Source organism: Arachis hypogaea, chromosome 18 (genome assembly GCF_003086295.3).
Source record: "Arachis hypogaea cultivar Tifrunner chromosome 18, arahy.Tifrunner.gnm2.J5K5, whole genome shotgun sequence".
Taxonomy (NCBI): domain Eukaryota; kingdom Viridiplantae; phylum Streptophyta; class Magnoliopsida; order Fabales; family Fabaceae; genus Arachis; species Arachis hypogaea.
Window position 1 is genome coordinate 15,343,830 of NC_092053.1, and position 16,258 is coordinate 15,360,087.

Here is a 16,258-nt window from a genome sequence, read left to right on the forward strand (position 1 = left end):
TAAAATTATTTAAATATCTTTTATATATATATATATATATATATATATATATGTTTAATTTTATTTTTTAGTTTTATTTAAAAATAAATTAATAAAGTGCATAATATCTAAATTTGCACCAACTAATTATTCAAATTTGTATCATTACAAAAAGGGAATACTATCACTAAATTATAATCATCGATCAAAATTTGTTATATTATGTTAGAATTTTTTTTATTTTATTTTGTTTTAATTTATATATTGGAGATTTAGTTGAATAATATTAAATTAAATTTAATTAATAATATTGAATGAATTTAAACTAGATTTAATTTGATAAATTTTAGTTGAATTATATAAAATTTTAAGATTTTTTTTTTATTTTTTAACGTTTAATATCCATCTGTCTCACAAAAGGATAGAGGGAAAACGTAAGGCAATTTTCTAAATAAAAACAGAGAACGGAAAAAGGATTTCCACCATATGAATATCATTGCCATTTCTAATGACAATAGAGGAGTTTGATTGGGTAATTGATGTTGAAAAATGGTATTAAATTAACCGTAAATTTAAAAAAAATTGACTAATTTTCTACGGTTAAAAATTTAAAACATTAAAAATAATTTAAAAAAATTAAAAATATTAAAATAAAAATACATACTTTATGATTTTTATTAGGAAAAGTATAAGGTATCAATATATTATTTGTTAACTTATTACTAACAATAATTAATTATTATATTTTAAATACATATATAAAGAGACACATCCAGAAAATATATTTATAAAGATACTTTTATTAAATACAGCCATAAAAAAGACATTTTTATTAGACACATTCACAAAAACACTTTCATTAAACACAATTATTAATAAGAGTTGGCAGAAGTTGATAGAAATACTGTTGATAATGTAGCGGAATTGTTTTTATTATTATTTAGGCATTCCTTAACGCTTAAGACCAAGAAAAAAAAAAAAAACCTTAGGTGCACAAATCTCTCAAATAAGAATTTCGGGTGGCAAGATGGAAAAGCACATCGATGAAGGCGTTGGAAGACTCATCGTTTTCTCGTGGCTGAAAGTGCGAAGTCTTCATTCTTGTATGGTTGCGGAGGCGCAAGAAGCTAAGATTTGGAAGAATAGTGGCGGATAAAATATGATTATAAATATTCAATCAAAATTTAAACCACATGTTGTATGAAGACAAAATCAACCCCACAAAAGCAGGTTATCCAGCTCTCTTTGTCTATCTATATACGTGTGCTAAACATAGAAGTCGCATTGCCAGCACAGTTTAGTTTGTTTTTTACTCCTTTATTTTACTCTATCTTCCTCATTTCCAAGGCTCTTAGTGTGTCATTCTTCAGCACTATACAACACACTATCTTTTCTCCTCGTCACACTATTGTCCTATTTAATTATTGAAGCACTATGTCCTCATTACCAAAAACATATATAGGATTAGGACAGAACACATTAATTATCATTTTTTTTAATAAAAAATTTACATTATGTATTTAATATGGAAATATTTTTTTATTAATAATAATATTTTGATATATATCCTTTAGCTAGCTAAACTCGTTTATTTTTTTCCCATCGATAATTTGACAAATCAATTAATTAGAATTCGAATTTTATTCAATAGTCTTCTACACTAATTAATAAATTACTGCATACACAATATAAAATTTAAACTCTTAATATCTACTTAAACTAATAAGTTGACTAGCTATACGACCAAAACAAGTTTAACATAAATATTACAACCCAAGGAAACAAACTAAAAGAAATAATGATATTTTTAGTTTTTTTACTCATTTAATGAATTCATTGTGAATACATGCATAATGAGTATTGAGATACACTCATATGTATACGATATAGGTTAAATTCATACTACAAAAAAAATACCCATTTAAATATACTTAAAAAATATAGCCAAAAATAAAAAAAAACATCTTAAATTAAGACTACACTTTTTAAACTACAAAGACGCTTTAGTGAGAGATGTCTATTCGACTGTTGTCTACGAAAACACTCATAATTTATTCACTTTTTTCTCAAATAAAAGATAAATTATTTTTTATAATATGTTTAATAGCTATATGTTGGATAAAATAGATTGTTACTATAATCAAAACTAATTCTTTATTAAAAGAATTCTCTAGTAATTTTTCAGCCAAATTTCTTTCTTTAATTTTATTTCCAAATGTAAGAAAGAAGAGGTAAAACGATATTTTCTGAAAATGAAAATCTATATAATTTATAATATCACTGGCTAGCCACAAAATAAAAAAAATGTTATTTAAAAAAAAACAGCTGAAACAAAAAGATAATTATGAAATGCAGAAATAGAAAGTGGGAACAAAACTAAAAGCAGAATAATTTTTTTACAAAACCTGCAAATATTCACATGACTAAAGCAAATAATAATTTACAAGATGAATTAATTAAAATAAATATTCTAAAAACAAGAAGAATAACACACACAATATTTTCTATGAAGGGTAAACAATAAAACTTAGAGCGAAAATAAAATAAATGCAGAGAAGGCAGAATAAGAGGACAAATATGGAGTGAAAAAGAGAAGAGAATAAGTAAAAGTAAAATCTCAACACGAGAGGAGAAGGGATGATTTGGTTTCTCTCCGGTATGTCCAGCTTTATTATTAGGGTAATTCAAATTAAATTAAGAATTAGTGTTAATTATGATGATATAATTCATTTTATCTAAATTATTAGATACTAGGAATAATTTACTTTTTATTTAAGAGAAGATGGGAGTGGAAATCACCTTAAATTTATACATATTTTCGGAGAACAGATTTTCAAACATTTAAATTTTTTTTTTTTTTGTATTGATGATATTTAATATTTTTTCTTATTCTGAAATGGAAAATGCTAGGTGTAAAAAGAAAAGAATTGATTAGTCTTGATTCAAAACTAAGGAAAAAAACATTTATGGTTTAATTTTTTTTTTTCTTGTAAAGTAGTAGAGTTAAACATCAAACAGAAGGTGCATTAAACATTGAACATCTCATTGATTATACCACATAACAACATGGCATGCTTAGGTACCAAACAAAAAGGCATCTTGGACAGTATTTGCATGAAAATGTAACGTGGAAGCACAAAATCAATTAATGAAGCAAACACAGCCACCCCACCCTCCTTCCCCCTTTCCCTTTTCCACGTACCTCACATGCAAAATCCCTCCTTTCACCTATAAATACCATCACCACCATCCACACTCAAAAAACACCACACACTCTTCAATACACATTCCATAACCACCACAACAACAATGGCCAAGCTCACCATACTAGTAGCCCTCGCCCTTTTCCTCCTCGCTGCCCACGCATCTGCGAGGCAGCAGTGGGAACTACAAGGAGACAGAAGATGCCAGAGCCAGCTCGAGAGGGCGAACCTTAGGCCCTGCGAGCAACATCTCATGCAGAAAATCCAACGTGACGAGGATTCATATGGACGGGACCCGTACAGCCCTAGTCAGGATCCGTACAGCCCTAGTCAGGACCCGGACAGACGTGATCCGTACAGCCCTAGTCCATATGATCGGAGAGGCGCTGGATCCTCTCAGCACCAAGAGAGGTGTTGCAATGAGCTGAACGAGTTTGAGAACAACCAAAGGTGCATGTGCGAGGCATTGCAACAGATAATGGAGAACCAGAGCGATAGGTTGCAGGGGAGGCAACAGGAGCAACAGTTCAAGAGGGAGCTCAGGAACTTGCCTCAACAGTGCGGCCTCAGGGCACCACAGCGTTGCGACTTGGAAGTCGAAAGTGGCGGCAGAGACAGATACTAAACACCTATCTCAAAAAAAGAAAAGAAAAGAAAAGAAAATAGCTTATATATAAGCTATTATCTATGGTAATGTTAGTTTTGGTAATAATAAAGATCATCACTATATGAATGTGTTGATCGTGTTAACTAAGGCAAGCTTAGGTTATATGAGCACCTTTAGAGTGCTTTTATGGCGTTGTCTATGTTTTGTTGCTGCAGAGTTGTAACCATCTTGAAATAATATAAAAAGATCATGTTTTGTTTTGGCGAGTATATTATGTTTTATTTCTCATTTTGGTTTTTCTGATTGATGATGATTAGTTGAATAAAAGGTATTGAAGGTTTTTTTCCCCTAAACTTCATCTATTTAAAAATTTAGATCAAGTAAAATTTTAATTTTTTTAAAAAGTTATATTATTTGGTGGATAGGGTGTTTTCACGCTAAAATTTTGAATACAGGTGTTAGAGAAAAGAATGACGCGAAGAGAGATGGATGTGCTTCTTTGTTAGAGACGCACTAGTCAATTCAGGACAACATTATGTCAATGTCACATTAGGTTTGACAAAAAAAAAAAAAATTCGAGAGACAATTATAACATAAGAAAAATTTTAAATGCACTGGAGAACATTGGTGTTCTAGTTGTTTTAACCGTTGATTTCAATTAATGTATATTATATATATTTTTTTATAATTTAGATTAATGGTTAAAACAACTGGAACACCAATATTTTTGGTATACTTAAAACTCTTCCTATAACATAAACTGTAACACTTTACCACACAGAGTCTTATGTTTAAGTCATAAAACAGAGGTGGTCAGGTATTATGACCTCTAAAAATAAAATTTAGTACATATAGTATTGCAAAAATATTTATAACTAGGAGCCTTTGAAGCTTCAAAGTGGGTAAATCAAAACCGATTAAATCAAAAAGCGCAACACTCCGATCGATAACGTAAACGAAACAACGATAGAATGAGCTAACACGATAAGATATACAAAAGAGTGCCAATGATACATATATCAAGGCCCATGATTCGATTTGCGAAGGTAATCGGTCCGAACATATAAGGTATACATACATATATAAGGAACTTCCCAAAAGACAACCCACAAGACAAAATACAGAACCTGTTTTTTTCAAAATACCCTCTAAGAAGAGTTAATACAAAATACATATACAGTAAAAAATATAGTATCTAAACAAGTATAAAATAACCAAAATAAAATTCCAAAATACAAAGATTTCCGCCAAAAGAAAGTCTTCAGTATACCTCAGTGAGGAGCCTCACGTCCTGCATCTGAAAACCACAAAATCCGCATGGGTGAGAACCGGTGGTTCTCAGCATGGTAACAGTACCCAAATATCTAACATGTAATGTCCTGGAAAAGTCGAAGGCAATCCTAGAACTTCCAAATTATAATCAAAGCGCATAAACATGATAAGCCATAAAAAATGTAAATAGGTGACTAACTTAAGAGTCTTCAAACTAACTAAACATCCCCTTTCTAAATCCTGCAAACCTCCCAACCGCCAATAGTAACAGATGCAAACACAAGTATATCAAACAAAGAAATGCACGAGTAGGAAACAGATAAGACAATTAAGCAATTAGCAAGTAATGATGCAATCAATTAGGTAATCCAGACAATTCACATATAATGCATATGATGCATGCTTATCCTAGTGGTTGATGAGTCTCATCTGTTAGTTATCTATCCAACTCGACGTGTTCGATAGCTAACCCGGCCACAGTCTCTCTATTGCGCGTTAGTACCATTAAAGGGAATACGTGCCCTGTCACCGTTAGAGAGTATATGCGCCCTGTCACCAATTTACCATTAGAGGGTATCTGCGTCCTGTTGCCATTAGAGGGTATCTGCGCCTTGTCGCCCTCACAACCAGAGAGAAAGCATTACAAATATACTCACACCCAACCTCTCCATTTGTTATTCATTTACCGTATTCAATCATGAATTACATATACATTTATCCTCAGCCAAACATCAACACCTATCTCAGCCATCCGGCGTAAATTCATAATTCATTAACAGCCATAACCCAGCATCACACACAGTCATTTGACTCATATCATTCCCGGCCATTCGGCCCATACCATACACAGTACTCCACCATCTTTCTCCAAAATTCATATCATCATTTTTCTTTATAACCCATCATAACATCCCCGTTCTTCATCCATAAGCTACCCTTTCCCCCAGCTTACTCACATTCACTAGGTATTCTATATCAATTTAAGATTTAAGGGATGAATTTGGGGGTTTATAAGCGTGAAATAACATCTCGGAAGGTTACGATCTTGTTGGGAATGTGAAGAACTTGAAAACAAGAGTTTTAGAAATGAACTGGGTCACGTGCGTACGCACAGGGGTGTGCGTGTGCACGCCCAAAAGCATTTTTAAACGCGTGCCTGTGCGTACGCACAGAAAGCAAAATCTTCAGGGTGAGGCGCGCGCACAACGTGTGCTAGCATCGCCACCAGTGTGCCATTTCCAACGTGTGCGTGCGCACAGACCGGTGCATGCGCACAGACCGGTGCGTACGCACAGCTCGAAATTCTTCGATGGTTGTGTGTGCGCACAGGGCATGCTAGCGCTACCACCAGTAGCCCTGTCTCCGTGTGTGCGTACGCACAAGGCTGTGCGTGCGTACAAGACCAAATCCTCGCAGTGTGCGTGCGCACACAAACCAGAAATCATAAATTCTACAGAAGTTGCAGAACTCAGTTTTCTGGCCCAAACTTCCAGCGATCATATCTCCTTCCACAAAATTCATATTTCCACCAAATTTAAACCATTTTAAAGCTTATAAAGTTATTTTTCATTTGATATAAAAATCATCAAATTTCGAAAACAATAGCTCAAGATATGATCCGTGGAAGTTCATCAAATTTTCATTTTCATCAAAAACTCATAAACTCCTAATTTTAAAACATACACTTATCAAACTCATTCAAAACCCATCAAAACTCATTCTTCCAACATCAATCATTGCCAATGACTCATACAATCATCAACCCACCAATTCTACCATATTTATCCAAATCTCAATTTAACAAATCTCATATCACAATCAACATTTCATATCTCAATCCCCCAATAAATATTCAATTCATCAATCACCATATATATAAATATATATACACATATCATCATCACATTTCAAATCATGCTCATCATCAAGAGCCCCAACTTTATCATCAATCCAACATATTAAATCCACATAACATACAACAATACATGCTTTATCAACCATACAACCACTCACAATCATGTCCATAATCATTCATACATTTCTAATTCAATCCAAAGTAACCAACAACCACATCAACAATTCCAAAGTCCTATCCTAGGTTCACTAGCCAACGTTTTCACACCACATTACATTTTAAATACAGGAAACCGAAGCCATACCTTGGCCGATTTTCGTTCCACCCGGAACCCTCTCAAATTCACTTTTTCTCAACTTCCAATGCCTTAATACTTCACCAACAGATTTCTAGGCACAAGCTCCACTCCAAGGCTTGTCAAAATCACTAATCAAGCTCCAATATACATATATACAAAGCCTAAACCACAATATCACACCCAAACACAATAACTCAATACCCAACACCTCAAATTCAACATATTCACTTGGGTTAGAGAATCTTACCTTACCCAATGACCAAGAAAGCTAGAGAAAGCCTTCTCTTCAAGTTAATTTGAGCCTACAACATCCAAATTCAAAAATCTCAACACTTTACCCACAAATTTTTGAAAATGAGAACTGAGAATTCGAAGAACAAACTGTGGCTTACCTCAAGATTGCTTATGTGAGTTTTTTAGAGCTCGATGCCGCGATCGCGTGGCTGTAAACAGTGCGTCAATCGGAGCTCCAGATCAAAAGATATGATCAATTGAAGTTGGAGCAAGGGTTTGTGTTTTCCTCCCCCTTTCCCCTCTCAATCTCAGCGTGAATGTGTTCTTGAGGGAGGGAGAGAGCTGAGCTTCATTAATTAAATGAAGCTTGGCTGGGTCATGGGCCCAACTTGGGTCCGGTTAGTTCAGTTTGGTCTGTTCGGCCCAATCTTGAGCCGATTTCTTTAAAATTAGTGTCGAAATTCTCGTTTTAATTTTATCTATCACATTAAATCATAAAAATCGCATTTCTCACTTTCTAAAATATATTTTAATTTATTGGTTAATTAGCCATTAATTAACTGAATTTTTCATAAACAAATTTAAATCAATTGTTTGTGGTTAGAATTTTACCATATCTTTTCAATTTTAATGGATAATTTATCTCTTATTATATATCATAACATTAGTGGTTGAATAATTAAATTGGTTTGTCATGATTAAATTTAATTTTTTATTTAATTTAAATTTTATTAAATTAACTATAACTAACTATGGTATATTTTTTTTTTGTAATTTATAAAAAGATTTATGCTATGTGTACACTAAAATTAGCCATCAAAGTCAGCCACCAATATAAAATACATGTTAAAATACAAATACACATTAAAAATAAATTAAACCACATATATATTTATACACAAATACATTGATAGTTAATTTTAGTAGCTGATTTTAGTGTACAAATAACATTTTTCTTATAAAAATCATTAAAAAATTCTCACTTTGTAATTTATTTTTTCTCAAACCACATATTTATTAATTATTTCAAACAAAAAATCTCAAAAAAATAAAATAAAATAAATATAAAAAATTTATTTATTAATCATTTTGTAATTTTTTTCGCAACCCACATATTTATTAATCATTTTCAATCAAAAAATAAAACAAATAAATAAAAAATTCAAAAGACATAAAAGGATTCTCGTAACACTATTTTATCTTACTTCTTTCGTATTATTAAAAAAAATTCATTTTTCATACAAAAACAATTTGAAAAAAAAAAAAGCAATTAAACTCAGGGTTGTTGAGAACAAGAAAAAAAAAGAGGGAAAAAAAGAACTATGCAATCTGCACCAAATTTGACGAATTTTAAGGGAGTTTATTTTAAAAATATGTTATTTTCTCAAAAAATTCTATAATTTTACGTACTTGTATATATCTCAATTTATTTATTCAATAAATTCATTTAACATACTCTAATTGAACTGTAATTAAAAATAAATTTTATTGTAATAAAAGTTTTTTAATAAGTACGAAATATATATTGTATATGAAGAAGTTTTTTTGCAAGATATAATATTTTAAAATTTCTAAGATTTTTAGAATTTTTTATATATTTTTTTATCTTTTGAATTTTTTTTTTGTTGAAAATGATTAATAGATATATAGTTTGAGAAAAAATAAATCATAAAATGAGATTTTTTTAATAATTTTTATAAATTATAAAAAATATATACCATAGTCAGTTAAAACTTAAATTAAATAACAGGTTAAATTTAATTTTGACAAATCAATTTAATTTAACCACTAATATTGTGACATGTAATAAGAAATAAGTTACAAATGAGTTACAGCTCAAATGACATAATTTTTTTATAGTTTAAATTTCTCTATTTTTGATTAAAAAAAAAAGAGATAAGTTACTTTTTAAAACTGAGAGAGTATGCCAAAATTCACTAATTTTTGAATTTCTAATTTTAAAATTCAAAAAATTAGAATAATAAATTTTTTTTTATAATTTTTTTTAATTTTTAATTAGTTGATTTTAATTAACTATTTTTCTAATTAGTTCCTTAGCAGAACTGTTATTCAATACCGTTATTTTAATACTTTACCAATTGGTATTTTAAATTTCGCTTGACTGTATTAAGGCTGAATTAGTGACAGTAAATTTAGAATTTTTACCGGATAAAATAGTCCTTTCAATTGAAAAAAAAGGGTACAGTGGTTAATTTCGGTATTATAAATATAATTATTTATATATATTTTTTATTAATAAAATATTAAAAAAATTTATAATATATTATCAGATATTTTATAATTAAAAATTAAAATTTAATTCTTTTGAATAAAAAATTAAAGCATAAAATAAATAAAAAATATTTATACAAAAAATTTAAATAAATCCAAAAGAAATTTACTTAAAAGAACATATTATAATATAACTATTAATCCAGGATTGTTAGTGGCAATTTCATGCATTTCTGGCGAGAAGGGAAACGATTTTTCCGGTAGCAGCATGGAGATGGTGGCATCAATATTTGATGGTGTTAAGGAATATAACGGATGATGTAGTTTTTTCCTTCTATTAATAATAACTCATAAACAGAATAGCCAATGAGTTATAACTCAAATGACATAGTCTTTTCATACTCAATTAAGAGGTTACGGGTTCGAGTCTTTTATCTTTAGTAAAAAAAAAAAAAAAACTCATAAACAGAATAAGCTATCATCATTTATTAACAAATCAGTAGCTGGAGCATGTCATGGATTGATTAATTACTCATTTCGTATTGTTGGGATTTTACTTGAGAAAATATTTGATAATAAAAAAAATCGTTAAAAAAATAATAAAATTTTATCTTATTTAATATTTATTAATTATTATAATAATTTTTTTGATGACTAATTATTATAATAATTAATAAAATAAAATAAAATTTGATTGTTTTTTTATTTTTTTAATATTATCGTTTAAGACATAAAAATAGGAAAGAAGAGAGAAGTTGAAGATGTCTCTTTAATGGGCCATGGACATTTTGTTTTAATTAATCAATTACAATTTTTGTTTTACATACATGTGTGCTTTTAGCGAGTGGGTTGTCAAATTTGTGAAAAATAAAAGAGTCAACGCCAATTTAAAAAAAAATAAAATAATAAATATTTATTTTGATTTTTGATAATTTATTTGAATAATAAAATATTTTTTATAATTTCAAAATTTTAAATTAATTTTTAATTATTTAAATAACTAATCTAAATAATTTTTATAAATTTTGACCTGTTAATGTATCAATAACTGCTTAAATCAATATAAAAAATTATTTAAACTAATTATTTAATTATTTAGATAAGAGATTGATTAAAAAATTTTAAATTTGAAAAAATTATTTATCGTTCAAGCAAATATTTAAAGAACAAAAAGAATATTTACTCAATAAAAAATAAATAAGTTTTGAAAACAAAATAGACGATTAATATATTGAAGTAAGGCTAATTCTATATACTTATTATTTAATGTTTAAATTTTGTCTACTTTATTTTTTATAATAAATTTTAAATATTTAAAATTTACTAATTTATATACTTTTAAAATAAATATCAATTTTTTTTTTCAGAAGATATCAAATTTTTAGGCACCATAAGATCCCGATGGAAGAAATTGGCTGTTGTAAATATCTGTGTTTACTGAAGGTGCATTGAACATCATCATCTTCATTGATCATATAGCACATAATAATAATTACTACAGCAAAGCCTGACATGCTGATTAAGGAAAAACAAATGGGAATCTTGGAGTATTTGCATGCATGAAAATGTAACGTGGAAGCACAAAAGCAATGAATGAAGCAAACAAAGCCACACCACCCTCCATTCCCTTTACACGTACCTCACATACTAAGCCCTGTTTCCCCTATAAATACCCCTGCTGCCACCATCAACACTACTCATAAAAAAGTCACACACAACTAAAACACTACTCCTCAAGCATCATCACATTCCACCACCACCATGGCCAAGTCCACCATCCTGGTAGCTCTCCTTGCCCTCGTCCTGGTGGCACACGCCTCCGCAATGAGGCGCGAGAGGGGGAGACAGGGGGACTCATCAAGCTGCGAGAGGCAGGTAGACAGGGTTAACCTCAAGCCCTGCGAGCAGCACATAATGCAGAGGATCATGGGCGAGCAAGAGCAGTACGACTCCTACGATATTAGGAGTACTCGATCCTCCGACCAGCAACAGAGGTGCTGCGATGAGCTGAACGAGATGGAGAACACACAGAGATGCATGTGCGAGGCATTGCAGCAGATAATGGAGAACCAGTGCGATAGGTTGCAGGACAGGCAAATGGTGCAGCAGTTCAAGAGAGAGCTCATGAACTTGCCCCAACAGTGTAACTTTAGGGCACCACAGCGTTGCGATTTGGACGTGAGTGGCGGCAGATGCTAGACTCAAAAATAATAATCTGTGCCAAAACAAACTAGTAGGAAGTAGCTTATATTATGAGCTATTATGTATGCTTGTTTCGTTAATAATAAATATCATCACTGTATGAATGTGGTGATAGGTAAGGTTATATGAGCACCTTCGGTGTGCTCTTATGGCTTTACCTATGTTTTGCTACTGCAAAGTTTTAACCACCATGAAATAAAAGATCTTCAAGTATATTATGTTTTAATTTCTTTGACATTAATGAAAATCAAACTCTTCTAATTTTTTTTAAATAAATTTTTTGATACTATGACATTTAAACAGAACAAAAATATTTAGTAAACAAAAAATATTAATAAAAAATGATTAAAAATTATTATTTTTAGTTTTATTTAATACATTTTATAATAAATAAATATTAAATAAGACATATTTAAATTATTTAGGTAGATTATTTTTTGTTTTCTAATATTACCATAAACAGAACTGCGTATATAAATAGTTATACGGTTAATTTATATTTGTAATAAAGCTGATCCGGACAATGATACCATTAAAAGAAAATGTAGTTAGCTTATTAAGCAGAGATTAGACGGACAATGATATCATTAAAAGAAAATATAGTTAGGTTATTAAGCAGAGATTAGACTGTTGTAGGCGAGGGACTGTAATGGTATTGAAAATTGATTTACTGTAATAAGAGAAATAAGAATATAAGAGAAAAAGAAATAGATAGAAAAGAGAATGATTAAGGAAGAAGAAGAGATCAGATGTCTAGATAGACATTTCATAATTTACACATATTCACTCTTATTATTACAATTTCGAATATATATATATATATATATATATATATATATATATATATATATATATATATATTATTTTAATAATATTTAATATTTAAATTTATTTCTATTAATGAACTAAATCTAATTATATAATTCATTACATTGCATTTTTCTTTAGTGAACAGATAGACAAATTCTATTCTTAATTCTATTTATAAATTTCTTTTCTTGTAAGCAAAATAATATTACACTAATGGAAATCAAAATAAGCTTTATTAGAAAGAGAATTTTTTCGAGGTTTTAAAATATGTATTGAAATTGTTTAGAGTTATGTTACATGTATACCAAAATCAGCTAACAGTATAAAATACATATTAAAATATAAATATATATTAAAAATAAATTAAACCATACATATATTTATATACAAAATATTAATAACTAAAATAATTTTAATAACTTATTTTAATGTATAAATAGGATTTTTGAATTGTCTAAGAGTGGCTATTCATCAGTCATCAATGTTGGGTTTACTTTTTGAGATAGGACCTATCTCTTTGTATTTGTGTTAGACATGTGAGTAGTAGGTAACTTAAAAGATACCTTACTAAAATTCTATTTGTTTAAAAAAATACCTGACCCATCATGTGTTTAAAATAATTTTCTTTACAAGTTGGTCCAAATTTTAACCAACATTTGACATATGTATAGTAAGGGTTTAATTTCTAAAGATGGGTTTTCACTTCCTCATTATTCTCCTTTATGAAGAGAAAAGACATCAAGTCAAAGGATTCATCAATCACCTCTAAATTTGTCTGTATCATTGTTATTTATAGGCTTTTGTCTTAGGTTTACACATATACACAGTGAAAAATCACATATTATATAGAATAAACACCAAAACAACAAAAAAAAAAAATCACAAAACATAATTTTTAATTTTTCTGTATCTCTATATATTTTCAATATAGATGAGAATAAATACTTATGTTTTGTCTTATCTTGTTGCTCGATCCATCAAAATTCAAAAGACTAGAGTTATTTACGAATTAGATTGGTTTGGATTTAAGAAAAAAAATCAAACTGATTAAATTTAATTAGTTCGAGTTGGTTCGAATTTAATTTTTTTTAAGTAAATCCAAATCAATTTGGACAGATTAGATTTGAATTGAATTAGTTTAGATGATTAGGTATCTGATTGAAAATAAAATCAAAAAATAATTAAAAAAATACTTTTTTTAATATTATAAATATGTATATAATAAAAAAATAATACATCATCGATTCAAACTTAATAAATAACTATCAATATTTAGAATACCATAAGATTAAGAGAAAAAATTATATATATATTATTAGATTTTATTTACTTATTTTAATTAATATTAAATTAATTAAATAATTAGTTTGATTCAGATTTGACAATTTCGGAATCAATGTCTGAAACAATTAAAATCAAATTTAATTGGATCTGATTTGATTATATCCAATTACCCATTAAATTCAAAACAAATATAATCAAATTGAATCGATTTTGGATGCAGTCCTACTATACATTCAATTTTTTTTGGCAATTATATCCAATTAAGTTGGTCTAAACTCAACAAAAACCACTTTTATTATACGTAGCATGTATACATACGCGCTTCACTAACACAAACATATCATTTTTCGTCTTCGCGTTCTTCCTTCTTCTTCTTCGCATTCCTCCTCCTTCTTCTTTTGCGTGTTTTTTCTCCATCGTCGTTCTTTTATTGCTGCTGTTGTTGCTGCATTTTTTCTTTTCTTCCTAGTAATTTTGCAGCATTGATTTTTTTATTTTTTTATTTTATTCCTCTTAAGAGAGTGAAATAAGAAGAATTATGAGAAAATGAAATAAGAAAAAAATGATGAAGAAGCAGCAGAATAGAAGGAGGATGAAGAGGAAGAGTTTTGAATTATGCAAAATTTATCAGAATAAAAATACACCGAAATTTCTTAACAAATACATATAAATTTCTTAGTTTTTATACCAAAACATTACTACAAAAGCACAAAAATGTTTTCTTTAATACTGCATTTTTTCTTCTTTTTTTCCTTATTTCTTTTTTCTTTTAGTTGAATGAATGTAGGTTCATTCTCTTTCAAGTAATTTTGCAGCATTATGTGTTTCTTCTTCTTCTTTGTTTGATTTTTTTTTGTTTTTATTCTTGTTAAAAGAGTAAAACAAGAAGAAACTTGAGAAGGTAAAATAAGAAAGAAAAGATTAATAAGAAAAAAAGAAGATGATAATAAAAAAGAAGAAGAAGCAACAAAAGATGAGGAGGAGGAAGATGAAGAGTTTTGAATTATGCAGAACTTATCAGAATAAAGATGCATTGAAATTTATTAACAAAAATACATAAATTTCTTAGTTTTTATACCGAAACTTTGCTACAAAAGCACAAAAATATCTTCTTTAATGTTGTATTTTTTTCTTCTTTTTTTCTTATTTCTTTCTTTCTTTTAGTTGAATGAATGTAGGTTTATCCCCTTCCTAGTAATTTTGCAGCATTATGTGTTTCTTCTTCTTTGTTTGATATTTTTTTTTGTTTTTATTTTTGTTAAAAGAGTAAAACAAGAAGAAATTTGAGAAGGTAAAACAAGAAAGAAAAGATTAATAAAAAAAAGACGATGATGAAAATGAAGAAGAAGCAGCAGAAGATGAGGAGGAAGAAGAGAAAGAGTTGTGAATTATACAGAACTTATCAGAAGAAAAATACACTGAAATTTCTTAACAAATACACATAAATTTCTTAGTTTTTATACCGACACTTTGCTACAAAAGCACAAAAATGTGCAACATCTCATTAGTAAATTAATGTGCAGGAATAATCGGATAAATTGTGTGCTTTTTGGTCGGGTTATAGATAATATTATGCCTCACCTTGAAGAAGAAAGGGTTGGACCCCTCATCGTTGTGCTGAGTTTTGAATTATGCAGAACTTATCAGAATAAAAATAACACCAAAATTTCTTAACAAATACGCATAAATTTCTTAATTTTTACACCGAAATTACTTAATATGATTGCAATATGCAAACTCAGTTTAAAAACAAGAATACAAACAAGACTGAATCATGAACAAAAACATATCCAAATTAATTTTGGATCAGGCAACGTCATTAATATGACAAAAATTCAACAATAATGATAATAATAACGATAAAAAAAGATGACGATAATAATAATAATAATGATAATGATGATAATGATGATGAAGATAAACGATTATAACAACTTGGTTAAGTATTTTGTTTAGATATAAAATTTTATTCTTTTGGATGTATAATCAAATTATCCGTACCATAAACACCTGTACAAAAAACCGCTAGCGCTGCATCATATGTTAATTGATATATTAAATTTACTATATTCTATCTTTTTCTGTACGTGCATATTGTAACACCCTACCACACTTAATCTTATGCTTAAGTCATAAGACTGAGATAATAGGTATTACGATCTCTAAAATTAAAAATATACATATAATAATAGTGAAAGAAATATTTAACTAGGAGCCTTGAAAAATGGATAAAACAAAATCGCAAAAATAAAAGCGCAACGCTCAGGAAATGAGATAACTTG

The 16,258-nt window shown here is 28.8% G+C and overlaps 2 protein-coding genes across 2 annotated transcripts; both read left to right on the forward strand.

Annotated features, from left to right (window-relative positions):
* Positions 1-3,237: 3,237 nt before the first annotated feature.
* LOC112771110 (conglutin-7-like) lies at positions 3,238-4,058 on the forward strand. The gene has a single exon (NM_001405411.1). It carries the CDS (start codon positions 3,289-3,291, stop codon positions 3,805-3,807), a length of 519 nt encoding a protein of 172 aa, NP_001392340.1. The 5' UTR covers positions 3,238-3,288; the 3' UTR covers positions 3,808-4,058.
* A 7,316-nt stretch (positions 4,059-11,374) lies between these two features.
* LOC112771111 (conglutin) lies at positions 11,375-12,143 on the forward strand. The gene has a single exon (NM_001376212.1). It carries the CDS (start codon positions 11,442-11,444, stop codon positions 11,877-11,879), a length of 438 nt encoding a protein of 145 aa, NP_001363141.1. The 5' UTR covers positions 11,375-11,441; the 3' UTR covers positions 11,880-12,143.
* Positions 12,144-16,258: the final 4,115 nt, after the last annotated feature.